The sequence below is a fragment of the Lichenostomus cassidix genome, unplaced genomic scaffold (genome assembly GCF_008360975.1).
Source record: "Lichenostomus cassidix isolate B80296 unplaced genomic scaffold, HeHo_3.0 HiC_scaffold_852, whole genome shotgun sequence".
Lineage (NCBI taxonomy): Eukaryota > Metazoa > Chordata > Aves > Passeriformes > Meliphagidae > Lichenostomus > Lichenostomus cassidix.
In genome coordinates, this window is record NW_028148026.1 from 636,226 (window position 1) to 653,695 (window position 17,470).

Genomic DNA, 17,470 nt, shown 5'->3' on the forward strand with positions numbered 1-17,470 from the left:
GCCCAGTGCCGGGTTTGTCACACATGTAGGTGCCACTCTTGGAGACAGTGAAGCTGGCAGGTGCATTCGGCCACCAGCGCTGCCCATCCTTGTACCAGGTGGTGCCATAGGTTGTCCCCGAACCCTGACAGGTCAGTGTCACTCTGTCCCACAGCACCGCTGGTGTCCAGGGGGGATCCACGAGGAGCTGGGTGGTCTGAGCACCTGCAGGTGACAGGGGACACCAGCCTGCCAGGACCAGTGTGTGGCTGGGGAGAACAGGGTGGGGACATGGCATCCCTTGGGGACTCACCAGTGAGGCTGAGGGTCTGGGCTGGAAGGGAGAAAGGACAGGGCTGGGTCAGGACAGCGACACCCAGGGCACGGGGTGTCCCCAAATTGTCCCTGTGGGGGCACCAGATTGGTACAGAGGTCTCAGGGATGGGGACACTGTGGCCACCCCAGGCTGATGCAGGACATGGGGACACAGGTCACTGCTACCAGGCCCCAAAGCTCTTGTCCCCACCGCCCCATGTGCCTGTCCTCTTGTCCCTGTCCCTTCCATCTCTTGTCCCCTTGCCCTGTCCCACACCTGCCCCAGTCTCATGCTGCCTGTCCCCACATTCCTGTCCCCACGTTCCTGTTCCACTTTTCCTGTTCCCCTGTTCCTGTCCCCACAGCCACTCCACAACCCAGTCACACCAGTCTCCACCCCCAAGAACTGGCTCTACTAGCATTGGGGACTTCAGAGATCCCACAGCCCATTGTGCCCCCTCCCCACCGCTCTCTGCCTCACCAGGGCCATCCCTGGGCTGTCACCCCTGTGCCCAGGGCACTCACCGCACAGCAGCAGTGCCACCTTCCCAGCCATCCCGCTGTCCCCGGCCATCCAGGCAGGCTGTGACACACTGCCGGGGCCACCTGTCCCTGTTGGTGGCTCTTGGGCCAAACGGGAAGGAAACAAGGTCACATCTCGCGCTCGGGAGTGTTTGATACAGGGTGGGGGCAGGGTGGGGGCAGGGTGGGGACAGGCTGGCCACAAGCTGGGGGCAGGGCGGGGACGTGGTGGGACAGGCTGGGGACATGGCAGGACACCGGGTTCCTACGACTGGGGAGACAGGGGGTGTGTAGAGCCAAAGATGGTGTTCCCATCTTTGGCTCAGGATGGAAGTCCTGGGGGAATCAAGGTCCTGGGGGAAGGGAGGTTGCAGGGGATGGAATCAAGGGGAGGGGGCTCCTCGGCAGTGGGGGTCCTGGGCCATGGAGACCCTGGGCAATGGCAGTCCCAGGCTGGGGGGACATAGGGAATGGGGGTGCCATGGTCGGGTTCCCAGGGCAATGGGGATCCCAGGGATGGGCAGTGGCTGGGTGGGCATGTGGGTCACAGCTCCTTGACTGGCTGCCTCAGATGTTGGGGTGACCCAGGGCCCAGCACAGCCCCCTCGGGCTCCTCATGGCCTGGGGGTCACCCCAGGGGGATTCCGAGGGTCTCTGGCTCTGTGCCCCCTCCCCTCCCAGGGGCTTTTTCCTCTCTTTATTTCCATTTCTTCCCTTTTCCCCTCAATTTCACACTGCCCCAATTCCTGTCTCAGCGATCTCAGGGAGCTCCTGAGCAGGGATCGGGTTTGGGTGACCCTAAGGAGGGGGAGAAGGGAGTTCAGGAAGGATTGGGGGCTGTGGGGGATGGGGGTGTCCAGCTGTGCCCCCCAACACTCTCACTTTCCCTTTCCTGCAGCAGAAGAAAGAAAATTGAATTTATCAACCATCAAATCAGAGCTGAAAAATGAGAAGTGAAACACATCTTAAACACACATTCCCCTCTCAGGCACTTCTCCAACGTGGGTTTCCCAAGGGCTCACAGCACCCTTCGGGCATCCCCTACTGCACCGGGGGATCCTGCAGGGCTGCAGGGAGGTCTCTGCTCCCCGGGGGCACCACGGGCTCCAGGGAATCTCCACTCAGGCACCAGGAGCCCCTCGTTCCCCTCCTTCCTCCCTGCGCTCGCTGCCTGCAGGGTTGTTCCTCTCGCAGCCTCTGGCTCCTCTTGGCTGCTGCAATTCCATCGCTGCCATCCCTTGGATTTGCCTTTCCCAATTCTGGGGTGCTCTGCTCCTCCCTCCGCCCATTCCAGGACACCCCCGAGTGCCGGAGCTGTTGGGGGCGTTGCCATAGCAACAGTCTATCCCGACACATAGCGACAGTGGCTCCGGACACGCTGTCCCAGCCGCTCCGGACACATGGCCACCGTCGCTGCCGCAGCCCGGGACAGTGGCGTCACTCGCAGCGCCATGGCAGCGCCACCTGCCCCGGTGACCGAGCCCAGCACTCCGCTCCCGCAGGCCCGGCGGCTCCTGCCGGGCTCCCTGCTCTCCCCCAGCCTCCCGCTCCCTCCCTCCCGGCGCCCCCCGCCCGCCCCAGGGCTGAGCCCGGCCGAGGCTCCGCAGCAGCTGCGGGGCTCAGAGCCGCTCGGGGAGCGCCGGCTGCGGGGCTTTGGGCACCGGGGGGCACCGGGCAGGGCTGCGGCGGGGCTGGGCTGGGCTCGGGGGACACCTCACGCTGTCCCCGGCTCCGTCCCGGCACTCTCGAGGCTCTCGGTGCAGCTGCGGGGGATCCAGTCCGGCAATGCCCCAATCGATCATTATGTCACCCTCCCCAGGGGACTGAGAGAGCTCCAAAAATCCTGCAAATCCCACAAGGATCTGCTCAACAGCCTGACCCGGACCCTCCTCCTTCCCGAGCTGAACAGACAGAGCTGAACAAACAAACCCCATTTCTGCCGCTTTAATCAAAAAGCTGCGCTTTGAGTGCAATCAGAGGGAAAAGGGTCCTGTGCCGCCCTGGCAGTGGGATGGGCATGGGGAGCGCTGGGGGTGCTGTGGAGAGGAAGAAGTGACCCCTGGAGAGACTCGATGTCCCTCAGTCTCCCCACTGTCACAGCACATTCTCGTAGGTGGCACTCGGGTCCTGCTGTCCCTCGCAGGGTCCCGACAGCTCCGCGTTGGTCACTTGTGGATCCCGAGGGGGGACAGTGACGGAGCAATGCCCTGGGGACCCTGCGAGAGACACCGGTTGTGGGGACCCTCGTGGGGGTGACAGCTGTGGCTGACATGTCCCTGTCCCTGTCCCTGTCGCTGTCCCTGTCGCTGTCCCTGTCGCGGTCCCTGTCCCTGTCCCTGTCGCTGTCCCTGTCGCTGTCGCTGTCCCTGTCCCTGTCCCTGTCCCCTGCCGTACTCACCCCCTGCCCTCTCGGTGCCCTCCATGGGGGTGTCCAGCACCTCCCCCTCCTCCGGGGGTTCCGGGGGGGCCCTGCGGGGATCAGGGGTGTCTGAGGGGGTCTGAGGAAAGGGGAAAGGGCAGTCATGGCCGGAGCCCCCCTCACCTGTCCTGGGACTTCCTGGAGGCTGCAGGGAAAAGGGGAGGAGGTGACTGTGGGGTCCCCGAGACCCCTGAGCCTTCCTGGCACCTCGGGAGCTCCAACCACCTACGGGACCCCCAAATCCCCACTGCAGCCCCGATTCCCATAGGACACTGATTCCCCCCTAGACCCCAGGAACACCTGAACCCCATGAAGTTCTTCACGACTGCAGTGTCCCCATTGCTCCCGACCCCCCTGAGTCCCAGAACCGCAACCCCGGCAGGGAGGGGAAACCCCCAAACTCTCATAGGGTCCCTGAAAGATCCCCCAAAATCTCTGCACGACCCTCCAACACCTCCCCGAAGCTTCCAGGAGCTCCCAGTGCGACCCCAATGTTCCTCAGATGTCACCCAGGGATGATCCTGGGGCCCCACCAAGACCCTCTAATTTGTCCCCAAACCCAACATACCCCCAGCCAAGGTCACTGGGGGCTCAGTTTCCCCCAGCTCAGGAGCTCTGGGTGCTGCCCCATCTCTCCCCACACTCTCGGGGTTTCCCCTCACTCCAGGACCCCCAACCCCCCATTGTCACCCACCCGGGCGGTGCCACCAGTGACAGCCCCCGATGACAGCCAGGAGCAGCACCAGGTACAGGAGGGTCCTGCCGACATTCATAGCCACTGCTGGGGACACAGGGGGACATGTCAGGGTCACCCGGAACCCCGGGAGTCCTCAACTCCCCGTGACCCCATATGACCCCACCTGTGCCCCAGTGTCCCCACGGTGTCACCTCCAGGACCAGCTCTGGGCTGAGCGCCCGGAACACACGGTGCTCATCCAGCTGGTTGGTGGCCATGCACTGGTAGGTGCCAGAATGTCCCACATCGATGTCCCCAAGCTCCAGGAGGGGACCCTGGGCCACCTCCTGCCCATCGCGCAGCCAGGTGAAGTTGACAGGTGCTGAGCCCACCTGCACCGAGCAGCGCATGGTCACGGGGTCACCTGCGTGCACCGGGAGTGCTGGGGGGCCAGGGGTGATGGTGGCATTGGCCACGGGCACTATGGGGACAGAGACGGGGCTGAGGGTGGGGGAGGGGTTGGCATGATGTATCGGGGGAGGGGATGGGTGGGGAATGATGATATCATGGGTGGGTCACCCCCAGCCCGAGGGTGTCGCTCACCCAAGACAGGGACATTCAGTGTGGGGCTTTCGGCCACGCTCTCCCCGTCGCTGGCCCGGCACCGGTAGTGGCCGCTGTCATTCACGCCAATGCTGCGCAGCTCCAGACGTGGGCCAGTGCCCAGCGGTGTCCCTGAGCCCTCCCGGTGCCAAGAGAAGGACAGAGGACCTGTCCCCGTTGCCACCACACAGCTCAGCACCAGGCTGTCACCCAGTGCCACCTGTCCCCCGGGGGGCTGCGATGACAGGGAGACTCCCCAGAGTGAGACCCCTGTAGGGGACATTGGTGTGATGGGGACATGAGGAGAGGAGTGAGGAGATGTAGGAGAGGGTGGAGGAGACCCGATAGGGTGAGAAAGGGAGTGGTGGGAGATTCAGGAAGGGGAGACATGCAAAGGGATATAGGGACCCCAGAGAGGGGTGAGGGGATGCAGACAGGGGTGGTGCGACCTGGGGATACTGGAGGGACCTCCAATCGGGCTGGGTGTCCCCAGTTGTGTCTGGGCGACCTGGGAGACTGTTGCGAAGGAGGGGTGTCCCCACGTGGTGATGGGAGATGGGGACTGTGACCCCAAAGCCACTGGGGAGAGGCTGTGGGGATGTCGGGTTGGCGGCTGTGGGGTGCTTACTGTGCACTGTCACTGTCACCGGCTTCGACTCTGACACCAGTGATGTTCCGATGCTCACCCAGCCCCCGCAGCGATAGCTGCCACTGTGGTTCAGCTGCAGGGGGGACAGGGACAGCTCGGTCCCATTGACGGCCCAGCCCAGTTCCTCCTCCTCACGGTAGAAGGACACCGAGGTGACAGGGTAGTTCTCCCTGACCCGGCAGCGCAGTGTCACCGTGTCCCCCTCCAGCAATGGCCGCGCTGGCACCTGCAGCACCAGCCAGTCTGGGGACAAGTGGGGACACATCACACCAGCATGTCCCGATGGCACCTGGACCCCCCACTCTGTCACCTCCAACACCCCAGGGGTTCCCAATTCCAACAGGATCCCTTCACCTTGGATGCTCTGGGATGTCCCCGTGTGCAGGGGACAGGCTCTGGTCACACCAGGGGGTGACGCAGGTAGCAGAGCTCACCCAGAGCCCTCGGTGTCCCCACGGGTGACAGGCTGGGGACACCAAACTCCCCTCACCATCTAAGATGCTCACGGTGGGGCTGAGCCCAGTGCTGGATCGGTGACAGCTATAGGTGCCACTCTCGGTGACAGTGAAATGGTCTCCTCCCTTCTGCCACGAGCTCCACCCGTCCTTGTGCCAGTAGATGTCACCGGATGTCCCAAAGCCCTGGCAGCTCAGTGTCACTCTGTCCCACAGCACCGGCGGTGTCCAGGGGGGATCCACGAGGAGCTGGGTGGTCTGGGCACCTGCGGGTGACAGGGGACACCAGGGGACACCAGCCTGCTAGGGCCAGCACAGGGCTGGGGTGAGCAGGGTGGGGACATGACATCCCTTGGGGACTCACCAGCGAGGCCGAGGGTCTGAGCTGGAAGGGAGAAGGGACAGGGTCTGAGCAAGGGTGGCACCTCGGGGACAGTGGCACCCAGGGGACAAGGTGAGGGGGCTGTCCCCAAACTGTCCCCTTGGGGACACCACAGTGGCACGGATCGCTCGGGGATGGGGACACCGTGGCCACCCCGGAAATGGGAGATGAAGGGAGCAGAGCAGGGGATATGGGGGAGCCGGGCAAGGATGGGAGGATTCGGGGAGGAACCCAGGAAGGGCAGTGATGGGGAGACCCGGGCAGGGGGTCAGCGAGGGCTGGGGGTCCCCAGTTGTGTCTGGGGTACCCGGGGAGGCTGTCGGGGTTGCCGTGCACCGGGAAGAGCTCTGGGGGTGAGATGGGAGTGAGGATGATGATCGCGAGTGTGCTGGGGAGAGGCTGTGGGGCTGTCGGGGTTTTGCGGTGCTCACCATGCACTGTCACTGTCACTGGCTTTGACTCGGTCAGTGACGTTCCGAAGCTCACCCAGCCCTTGCAGCGATAGTGACCACTGTGGTTCAGCTGCAGTGGAGCAGGGAGGGACAGCTCGGTCCCATTGACGGCCCAACCCAGTTCCTCCTCCTCGCGGTAGAAGGACACCGAGGTGACAGAGTAGCTGCCCCTGACCCGGCAGCGCAGTGTCACCGTGTCCCCCTCCACCAGCGGCTGCATTGGCACCTGCAGCACCAGCATGTCTGGGGACAAGTGGGGACACATCACACTGGCATGTCCCGATGGCACTGGGACCCCCCACTGTGTCACACACAGAGCACATGGGGGTACCCAGTTCCAAGAGGGTTCCATGGCACTGGGATGCTCTGGGATGTCCCCGTGTGCAGGGGACAGGCTCTTGTCACACCAGGGGGTGACCCAGTAAGTAGGGCTCACCCAAAGCCTTCGGGGTCCCCACGAGTGACAGGCTGGGGACACCAAACTCCCCTTACCATCTAATACGCTCACGGAGGGGCTGTGCCCAGTGCTGGGTCGGTGACAGCTATAGGTGCCACTCTCAGTGACAGTGAAGTGGCCGCCTCCCTTCTGCCACGAGCTCCACCCGTCCTTGCGCCAGTAGGTGACACCGGATGTCCCCAAGCCCTGGCAGCTCAGTGTCACTCTGTCCCACAGCACCGCTGGTGTCCAGGGGGAATCCACGAGGAGCTGGGTGGTCTGAGCACCTGTGAGTGACAGGGGACACCAGCCTGCCAGGGCCAGCACAGGGCTGGGGACAGCAGGGCAGGGACATGGCATCCCTTGGGGACTCACCAGTGAGGCTGAGGGTCTGAGCTGGAAGGGAGAAGGAAGAGGGCTGACTGAGGGTGGCACCTCAGGGACAGTGACACACAGGAGATGAAGTGTGGCATTGTCCCCAAACTGTCCCCGTGAAGACAGAATGGCACGGATGTCTCGGGGACAGGGACACCAGGGCCACCCCGTGCTCAGGCAGGGCTTGGGGACACTGCGGCCACCCCGGAAATGGGGACACCACAGCCACCCCGTGCTGGCACAGCTCACCCCCACCAGCCCCACAGCACCTGTCCCCATATCCCATCCCGACAGTCATTGTCCCCTTGCCCCCCTGTCCCTGCAGCCTTGTGTCCCTGCCCCTGTCCCCACACCCGCCCCATGCCACATGATCCCTCCCCACACCCGTGTCCCCCATTACTGTCCCCACCTTTCTGTCCCCTCTCTCCTGTCCCCACGGCCACTCCACAACCCTGGTCACCCCCACGGACTGGCTCTGCTGGCACTGGGGACCTCAAGGGAGCCCGCAGCCCCCTGTGCCCCCTCCCCACCGCTCTCTGCCTCACCAGGGCCATCCCTGGGCTGTCACCCCTGTGCGCAGAGCACTCACCGCACAGCAGCAGTGCCACCTTCCCGGCCATCCCGCTGTCCCCGGCCATCCGGGCTGGCTGTCACACACTGCCGGGGCCACCTGTCCCTGTCGGTGGCTCTTTGGCCAGAGGGGAAGGAAACAAGGTCACGTCTCGCGCTCGGGCGTGTTTGACACAGGGTGGGGGCAGGGTGGGGACAGGCTGGCCACAAGCTGGGGGCAGGGCGGGGACATGGCGGGGACGTGGTGGGACAGGCTGGGGACATGGCAGGACACCGGGTTCCCACGACTGGGGACACAGGGGGTGTGTAGAGCCAAAGATGGAGTTCCCAGTGGGATGGAGGTCCTGGGGGAATCACGGTCCTGGGGAAAGGGAGGGTGCAGGGGATGGAATCAAGGGGAGGGGGCTCCTCGGCAATGGGGGTCCTGGGCCATGGAGACCCTGGGCAATGGCAGTCCCAGGCTGGGGGGACATAGGGAATGGGGGTGCCATGGTTGGGTTCCCAGGGCAATGGGGGTGCCAGGGATGGGCAGTGGCTGGGTGGGCATGTGGGTCACAGCTCCTGCACTGGGTGCCTCAGATGTTGGGGTGACCCAGGGCCCAGCACAGCCCCCTCGGGCTCCTCATGGCCTGGGGGTCACCCCAGGGGGATTCCGAGGGTCTCTGGCTCTGTGCCCCCTCCCCCACCCAGGCGCTTTTTCCTCTCTTTATTTCCATTTCTTCCATTTTTTCCCTCAAATTCACACTGCCCCAATTCCTGTCTCGGCGATGTCAGGGAGCTCCTGAGCAGGGAAGGAACTGGGGAGAGCCTGAGGAGGGGGAGAAGGGAGTTCAAGGAGGACTGGGGGGCTGTGGGGGATGGGAGTGTCCAGCTGTGCCCCCCAACACTTTCGCTTTCTCTTTCTTGCAGCAGAAGGAAGCAAATTGAATTGAATTTATCAACCATCAAATCAGAGCTGAAAAATGAGAAGTGAAACACATCTTAAACACACATTCCCCTCTCAGGCACTTCTCCAACGTGGGTTTCCCACGGGCTCACAGCACCCTTCGGGCATCCCCTACTGCACCGGGGGATCCTGCAGGGCTGCAGGGAGGTCTCTGCTCCCCGGGGACACCACGAGCTCCAGGGAATCTCCACTCAGGCACCCGGAGCCCCTACTGCCCCTCCTTCCTCCCTGCGCTCGCTGCCTGCAGGGTTGTTCCTCTCGCAGCTTCTGGCTCCCCTTGGCTGCTGCAATTCCATCTCTGCCATCCCTTGGATTTGCCTTTCCCAATTTTGGGGTGCTCTGCTCCTCCCTCCGCCCATTCCAGGACATCCCCGAGTGCCGGAGTTGTTGGGGGCGTTGCCATAGCAACAGTCTATCCCGACACATAGCGACAGTGGCTCCGGACACGCTGTCCCAGCCGCTCCGGACACATGGCCACCGTCGCTGCCGCAGCCCGGGACAGTGGCGCCACTCGCAGCGCCATGGCAGCGCCACCTGCCCCGGTGACCGAGCCCAGCACTCCGCTCCCGCAGGCCCGGCGGCTCCTGCCGGGCTCCCTGCTCTCCCCCAGCCTCCCGCTCCCTCCCTCCCGGCGCCCCCCGCCCGCCCCAGGGCTGAGCCCGGCCGAGGCTCCGCAGCAGCTGCGGGGCTCAGAGCCGCTCGGGGAGCGCCGGCTGCGGGGCTTTGGGCACCGGGGGGCACCGGGCAGGGCTGCGGCGGGGCTGGGCTGGGCTCGGGGGACACCTCACGCTGTCCCCGGCTCCATCCCGGGGCTCTCGGGGCTCTCGGTGCAGCTGCGAGGCAACCAGTCTGGAAATGCCCCAATTGATCATTTTGTCACCCTCCCCAAGGGACTGAGAGAGCCCCAAAAATCCTGCAAATCCCACAAGGATCTGCTCAACAGCCTGACCTGGACCCTCCTCCTTCCCGAGCTGAACAGACAGAGCTGAACAAACATACCCCATTTCTACCAGTTTAATCAAAAAGCTGCGTTTTGGGTCCAATAAAAGGAAAAAGGGTCCTGTGCCCCCTGACAGTGGGAGGGGGGAAAGGGCAGTCATGGCCGGAGCCGCCCTCACCTGTCCTGGGACATCCTGGCTCCTGCAAGGAAAAGGGGAGGAGGTGACTGTGGGGTCCCTGAGACCCCTGAACCTTCCTGGGACCTTGGGAGCTCCAAGCAACCACCCACAGGACCCACAAATCCCCACGGGACCCCCAAATCCCCACTGCAGCCCAATTCCTACCGGACACTGATACCCCCCGGAACCCAGGAACATCTGAACCCCATAAAGTTCTGCACCACCACAGTGCCCCTGATCCCCAAAGGCCCAGAACCCCAAGCCTGGACAGGAGAGGCACCTCCCAGACTCACACAGGACCCCTGAAAGTACCTTGTATATAGCTGCACCACCCTCCAACACCTCCCCAGTCTCTCCAGGGGCTCCCAGTGCCACCCCAATGTTCCTCAAAAGCCACCCAGGGATGTCCCTGAAAAAAACCCCAACCTTCCAACACCTCCCCAAACCTCCCAGGAGCTCCTGCCAAGGTCACTGGGGGCTCATTTTCCCCCAGCTCAGGAGCTCTGGGTGCTGCCCCATCTCTCCCCACACTCTGGAGGTTTCCCCTCACTCCAGGACCCCCAATCCCAACATTGTCACCCACCAGGGCGGTGCCACCAGTGACAGCCCCCGATGACAGCCACGAGCAGCAGCAGGTACAGGAGGGTCCTGCCAACATTCACAGCCACTGCTGGGGAAACAGAGGGGGACACATCAGGGTCACCACTCACCTCAGGAGTCTTAAATCCCCCGGTGACCCCATATGACCTCACCTGTGCCCCCATATGACCTCACTTGTGCCCCAGTGTCCCCACGGTGTCACCTCCAGGGCCAGCTCTGGGCTGAGTGCCTGGAACACACGGTGCTCATCCAGCTGGTTGGTGGCCACACACTGGTAGGTGCCAGAATGTCCCATATCGATGTCCCCGAGCTCCAGGAGGGGACCCTGGGCCACCTCAAGCCCATCATGCAGCCAGGTGAAGGTGACAGGTGCTGAGCCCACCTGCACCGAGCAGCACAGGGTCACGGGGTCACCTGTGCGCACGTGGAGTGCCGGGGGGTCAGGGGTGATGGTGGCATTGGCCACGGGCACTGCGGGGACAGAGACGGGGCTGAGGGTGGGGGAGGGGCTGGAACCTGGTGTTGGGGGATGAGGGAGTCTCTGCATGGTGGCAACTGGACACTGATGGTCCCCTTCACACATGACAGTGACCGACAGTGGTGGAGGTCATCCCCTGGTGTAAAATGAGGGCATGCAACGGGTGGGATGAGGGTGTGGTGAGGGATACTGTGAATGGGAGTGACCACAAGCCCGAGGGACCCTCTCACCCTGGACCATGTCTGAGGGTGATGGTGGCCGTCACCCTGTAGGGGGTGTGGATTAGTGTGGATGGGATGTGATTGATTGGTCGAGGCAGATCATGGGGGGGTCACCCTAATCCTCAGTGTCCCGCTCACTCAGGAGGGTCACGCTCAATAGGGTGACTGTGACTTGATGTGGGGTGTGGGATGTGACAGGTGGGATGAGGGAGCCATGGGTGGGATGTCCTGGGTGGAGATATCTGGACCCAGATGGTCTCAGTTACCTGGGACTGTGACATGCAGGGGTGAGGCTGTGACCTGGGGTGTGTTGGGGATGGTGTGGGGGAGATGAGGTGGGATGGGGAATTCCATGGATGGGATCACCCCAGCCCGAGGGTCCCACTCACCCAGAACAGTGACATTCAGTGTGGGGCTCTCAGCCATGCTGTCCCCATTGCTGGCCCGACACTGGTAGTGGCCGCTGTCATTGTCCCCAACGTGGCGCAGCTCCAGGCGGGGTCCAGTGCCCAGCGGTGTCACCAAGCCCTCCCGGTGCCAGGAGACGGACAGAGGACCTGTCCCTGCGGCCACTGTGCAGTTCAGCACCAGGCCGTCACCCAGTGCCACCTGTCCATTGGGGGGCTGTGCTGACAGGGACACCCCTGATACTGAGATCCCTGTGGGGGAGACAAAGGGAATGGGGGACCCTCCTAGAGGGATGAGGGACACCAGATAGCAGTGAGGGACTCAGGAAAGGGAGGATCAGAGAGGGGCGGGGGGATCCCAGTGAGGAAGAAGGATGACTAGAGATGGGGAGGCTTGGAAAGGGGTGGAAGGGACCCCAGGAAGGCATGGAATGTTAGGAAGGGGAGACATGGAGTGGGTTGGAGGGTACCACAGGGAAGGTTTTGGGGAGCCAGACAGGGATGGTGGGATCTTTGAATAATGGCGAGACCTAAGAGAGGGAGAGGTGCACGGGGGGAGTGGTTTGGGGTCGAGGTGAGGGATGCAGGGACCAGGGACACTCATGGGAGGACGGAGGAGGGACCTGGGGAAGGCAAGGAGGCAGGTAGAGAGAGAGTGAGGCAGTGTCTGGGGTACCCGGGGAGGCTGTGGGGGTTGCCGTGCCCATCCCCGCACTCACTGCGCACCGTGACGCGGAGCCGGGCGCTGCTCTTCCGCACGGCCCCCCCCTCGGAGCGCACCTCGCAGCTGTAACTGCCCGAGTGGGAGACCCCCACGGCGGGCAGCAGGAGCTGCGGGGACCCCTGCGGGCCCCCCAGCAACTGCCCGTCCCGGTAGAAGAGGTGCAGGAGGGGGGCTCGGGGCCGCAGGGGGCTGGGGGTGCTGAGGCAGCTGAGATTCAGGGGGGACCCCTCGGTGGGCTCGGTGGAACCCTCCAGCTCCAGCACCAGCACCGTGAAGAGCTCTGGGAAGGAGATGGGAGGTGGGGATGTGACTCTGAGTCTGCTGGGAAGTCTCTGAGTCTGCTGGCTGCGAGGATGTCTCGTTATTGGAGTTCCAGCTGTGGGGTGCTTACCGTGCACTGTCACTGGCTCTGACACTGACACTGACAGGCCGCTGCTCACCAAGCCACTGTAGTGGTAGCTGCCACTGTGGTGCAGCTTCAGGCGGGACAGGGGCAGCTCAGTCCTCCTGGGATAGCCCCCCAGCTCCGTCCTGTCATGGTAAAATTGCACTCTGCTGACCGACGTGTCCTTCCTGACCCGGCAGCGCAGTGTCACCTTGTCCCCCTCCAGCAGTGGCCCTGCTGGCACCTGTAGCACCAGCCGGTCTGTGGGACAGGGAGAAGCCCATTGCACTGAGGGGCTTGAGAAGGGTCCAAGGTGGGACCCCAAGGCACCAGGGACCACTGGGGGAGTCTCCATTGTGTGGAAGGATCCCAGGGAGACCAGGGATCGCCCCATTGCACCAGCATCTCCATGGTGTTCCCATCACACTGGGATGCACAGGGAAGCACTGGGATGTTCCTGTGTAAAGGGGACAGACTTTCGCCACAGGAGCAGTGTGAGGCCAGCCACACAGCAGAGCCCACCCAGAGCCATCAGTGGGCCATCCATCCCCATCCCCTGCTCACCATTTAAGACCCTCACGGTGGGGCTGCGCCTGGTGCCATGTGTTTGACAATTGTAGGTACCACTCTCAGTGACAAGGAAGTGGTCAGCTGCATCCTGCCACCAGCACTGCCCATCCTTGTACCAGGTGGTGGCACCGGCAGTCCCCAAGCCCCGGCAGGTCAGTGTCATTTGGTCCCACAGCACTGCTGCTGTCCAGGAGGGATCCACGAGGAGCTGGGTGGTTGTCTGTGCACCTGCAAGTGACAGGGGACACCAGCCTGCCATGGCCAGCACATGGCTGGGGACAGTGGGGCAGGGACATGGCATCTGCATGGGGACTCACCGGCGAGGCTGAGGGTCTGGGCTGGAAGGGAGAAAGAAGAGGGTCTAGGTGGGGGTGGCACCATGAGGTCAGAGGCACCCGGGGACAGGGTGTGGGGTTGTCCCCAGCAGTCCCCATGGGGACTCTGGTGTGGCCCAGAGGTCTTGTGGACAGGGACACATTTGGCCACCCTGGGCTGAGGCAGGACATGAGGACACTGTGGACACCCTGGCCACGGTGACACCACCATCCTGGCAATGGTCCCACAGTCCCACAGCACATTGCTGCACCTCCACATCCCCATGGCTCTGTGCCTATGATCCCATTGCGATGGCATCTGTCCCCATGGGCTATCCTCATGTTGCTTATCCCCTTGTCCCTGTGCCTGCATCTTTCTCCCCTGTACCCACAGCTGGTCCAGCCCTGTGATGCCTCTCCTTACAACTCATTCCCCCCATTCCTGTACCCTGCTCTTGTCCCCACAGCCACCCCATGGCCCCAGTCACACCAGGGTCCACTCCCATGGACTTTCTCTGCTGGCACTGGGGATCTCAGGGGACCCCACAGCCCCCCTGTGCCCCCTCCCCACTGCTCTCTGCCTCACCAGGGCCATCCCTGGGGCATCAGGCCTGTGCCCAGGGTACTCACCCCACAGGAGCAGTGCCACCTTCCCGGCCATCCCGGTGTCCTCAGCCACCCTGGCTGGCTGTCACACAATGACTGCACCGACTGTCCCCTGGGTGGTGGTTCTTCGGATTAAGGGGAAGGAAGCGAGGTCAGGTCTCGTCTCCACGTGTGGGTGGCCCTTGGTCAGGGGAGGGTGGGGACAGGCTGGGGGCAGGGTGGGGACATGATGGGGACATGATGGGGACACGGTGTTCCCACGCATGGGGGTCTCAGGGGATGTGAGGAGCTCAGGATGGGTGTCCCAGGGCAATGGAGCTCCAGGGAATGGAGGTCCTGAGGAGGAGGACTCACAGGGAATGGCTGTCTGGGGATTGGGGGTCCCCATGCAGGGGGTTTCAAGGATGGGGGTCCCAGGGGAACATGGTAACCATGGATTGGAGTCATGGCATGTGGGTCCCGGGGACAGGGGTGTGGAGGAAATGGGGGGACCCCTAGGGAATAGGGGATTCTTGGGGAATGGGGGCCCATTGGATCAAGGGAATGAGGGTCCTGGGCACCAGGAATCCTGTTATGGTGGTGCCAGGGAGGTGGGACCTAAGGAATGGGGGTCCTATTTTTCGTTTCCATGGGGAATGGGGGTCTGAGGGATGGGCAGTGTCTGGTTGGGCATGTGGGTTGAGCTCCTTCATTGGGTGACTCAGATTTTGGGGTGACCCAGGGCACAGCAAAGCCCCCAGCTTGGGGGACACCGCATGAGGACACTGAAGGTATCCAATGTACTCCTGGAATGTGCCATTCACCTGTGAGGATTTTTCCTTTCTCTGTTTCTTTTTTTTCTTATTTTCCACATTTTCACGCTACCACCCCCATCTTGCCCTGCCCCAGCCCCTGTCTCAGCAATCCCGGGGAGAAACTGAGCAGGGAAAGGCTGGGGTAAAAAGGAGTGCAGAGGTTTCAGGGAGGGGTGGGGGGGCTGTGGGGGCTGTTGGTGATGGAGCTGTCTGGCTGAACACTTTCCCTTTCCTGCAGCAGAAGGAAGAGGCTGTTTGTGCTGGGAATTGCAAGACAGGGGCAGGATCATTGCTGGGGGGCACATCTAGGGAGGTCCTGTCCTGGGGGGTCCCTGTTCTGGGGGTGACACATCCTGGAATCTCCAGTCCAGGGAAGGCCCTGGAATCTCCAGTGTCCCCAGTGGGGCATTGTGACCTCTGGGGTGCCACAGCTTGGGAAATGCCCCATCCCCTCTATGTCCCCCTTATCAGCACCTCTTTAGTTTGGGAGCCCCCAGTCCCCCTTCTGGAGCCCCAAGGTGCAGCCCCTTCCCCTCCAATCTTGCAGACCCCCAAGGCCCTTCTGTGGGTAAGAAGCCCCCACAGGAGTAACAGAAACCCCCACAACGTCCCATAACCACCACCCCTCACTCCCCCTGCAGGGCCTCAATGCTGGGAACCAGGATGAGGATGACACCTTCCACATGAAATACTTGTGACCCCCCTGACTGTCCCTCCTCTGTTCAGAACATGTGAGGACAATCCTGAACCCTCCCCCCAGCACTGGGATGGAAAACTGGAGCTGACTTTAGAAGAGCGGCTTTTGCCAGCCCTGCTCTGAGGCTCCCACTTGCCCCCCTGGCTTTGATTCTCACAGCTTTAGAGCTGCTCAAAGGTGTGAATTGTGTGGGGGAAAAGGCCTGGCTGTGGTTTGCTCAGCTCTGCAAGAAGCACAGAAACCAATTGGAGCTCAAGCAATGGCTTTGCGAAGGCCTTTGATGGTTTTCAGAGCAGGGCTGGGTGGAAACCAACTCTGCAGGGGCAGCTGGGAGGGAACCAGTCTGGAAATGCAGCAATTGATCATTTTGTCCCTCTGGCCAAGGGAATGAGGGGACAAAATCCCTCTGGTCAAGGGACTGAGAGAGCCCCAGAACTCCTGCAAAGACAACAATATGCTAAACGACCTGACCTGGACACTCCTCCTTCCTGTCCAAAACCTGCAGCCCTTCGGAGTCTCCCAGAAAGAATGTTGGGCTCTGGCTGTGGCCACCAGACAAGAGGGAAAAGTGTGGAAATATTGATCAGGGGCTGCACAAATGGATCCTGGGAACACCGGGGTGAGAGCAGGAGCAGGGAGTGCCCAGGCAGGGGAATTCAGGGCAGGATGGAGGGGATTTACCAGGGAATCACACCCTGAGGGATACACGGGCATTTCCACAGATTCCTGTGCAGTGGTCCAAGGATGGAAAGAGTTGTTCCATTTTTGGGAGCAGAATCCATGGGAAGTAAATCAAGTCTCAGGGTGCGAATGAGAAAAGTTGGGAAGAGTTCCTAAATGTGTCCCAACAAAAGCCTTCCTTGTGGGGTGTGTTGCTGCCCAGCAGACAGGAAACAATTGCATGGACCTGTTGGACGGCAGGGAGATTCCACACTCCGTACTATCCAAAGCAAATGCTGCTGTGGGATGCACGAATAGAGTCCTAAAGCAAACCATATAGTCTCAGTGCTTTGTGATTTCTTTTTGTTTATATTGTGTGCGACTTGTTTGGAGACCAACTCTCAAAAAGATCCTATAAACCAGGCCATTTTATCTTTGTCAGTTTGATTTGGCTGAGTTTGTTTTCTTTACTCATAAAAAAAGGTGTGGCAAAAGCATTTTACTTGTATCCTACGGATGTGTAATTTTGTCTCAACCAATTGGGAATAAGGGAATTCAATCCAATTTAGTCTGAGAATTGCCATTGTCCAGGCAAGGTCATTAGAGGACATGTCTGAAGTTGGGGCACTTCAGAGGTCACAGTGCCCCACAGGTGATGGGGAGGTGGTCAGGATTCCCCTGGGATGTGTCAGCCCCAGAGCAAGGACCCCCCATGACCAGACCTCCACCCAGATGTGTCACCACACCAGAAGAGCTCTTTTCCCCCAGGACAGGACCCCCCTGGATGTGCCCCCCAGGACAGAACCACCCCCATGTCTGACTCTTTCCCCATTCGGTGCAGTTACAGTCACAGCCGGCAGGGGCGCTGTTGGCTCCCAGCTGGGCAGCTCAGGTGCAATGATTCCCCCGCGGCTGCAGGGGGCGCTGTGGAGCGAGATCAGCCGCCTCTCCACCTGGCAATGGCGGCTCAGGTGACAGAGAATGAGAGACAATGGCTTCCTTTGCGAAACTCACGGGGAGCAGCTGGTCTGAGTGCCACTGCGGGTGGTGAGCTGGACTGTAGCAGGAACCTCAGAGCAGTGGGCTGGAACAGCAGAGCCGAGCACACCCAGGGTGG

The 17,470-nt window shown here is 62.0% G+C and overlaps 3 protein-coding genes across 5 annotated transcripts in view; 2 read left to right on the forward strand and 1 right to left on the reverse strand.

Annotated features, from left to right (window-relative positions):
* LOC146420334 (Fc receptor-like protein 3) overlaps window positions 1-17,470 on the forward strand; it is a 47,736-nt gene that overhangs the window by 17,225 nt on the left and 13,041 nt on the right. The window lies entirely within an intron of this gene.
* LOC146420335 (Fc receptor-like A) overlaps window positions 1-17,470 on the forward strand; it is a 38,943-nt gene that overhangs the window by 7,033 nt on the left and 14,440 nt on the right. The window lies entirely within an intron of this gene.
* Window positions 2,658-4,028, reverse strand: LOC146420337 (uncharacterized). 2 transcript variants are annotated; one of them, XM_085048414.1, is made up of 4 exons: window positions 3,930-4,013; window positions 3,359-3,380; window positions 3,215-3,285; window positions 2,658-3,032 (listed from the first exon to the last, which is right to left on the reverse strand). In XM_085048414.1, the coding sequence occupies exons 1-4, from the start codon at window positions 4,006-4,008 to the stop codon at window positions 2,911-2,913; spliced, it is 294 nt and encodes a 97-aa protein (XP_084904540.1). In that variant the 5' UTR covers window positions 4,009-4,013; the 3' UTR covers window positions 2,658-2,910. The 2 variants fall into 2 exon arrangements, with proteins under 2 accessions (XP_084904540.1, XP_084904539.1); XM_085048413.1 differs by having other exon boundaries at window positions 3,215-3,380; window positions 3,930-4,028.

Excerpts from the sequence above, each read along its gene's own strand:
- LOC146420337 (XM_085048413.1), bottom strand. The coding sequence starts at position 4,004 with ATGTCGGCAGGACCCTCCTGTACCTGGTGCTGCTCCTGGCTGTCATCG. Across the intron at positions 3,381-3,929 it reads TCACTGGTGGCACCGCCCGG|CCTCCAGGAAGTCCCAGGAC; the intron begins GTGGGTGACAAT and ends TTTTCCCTGCAG. Across the intron at positions 3,033-3,214 it reads GGGCACCGAGAGGGCAGGGG|GGTCCCCAGGGCATTGCTCC; the intron begins GTGAGTACGGCA and ends TGTCTCTCGCAG.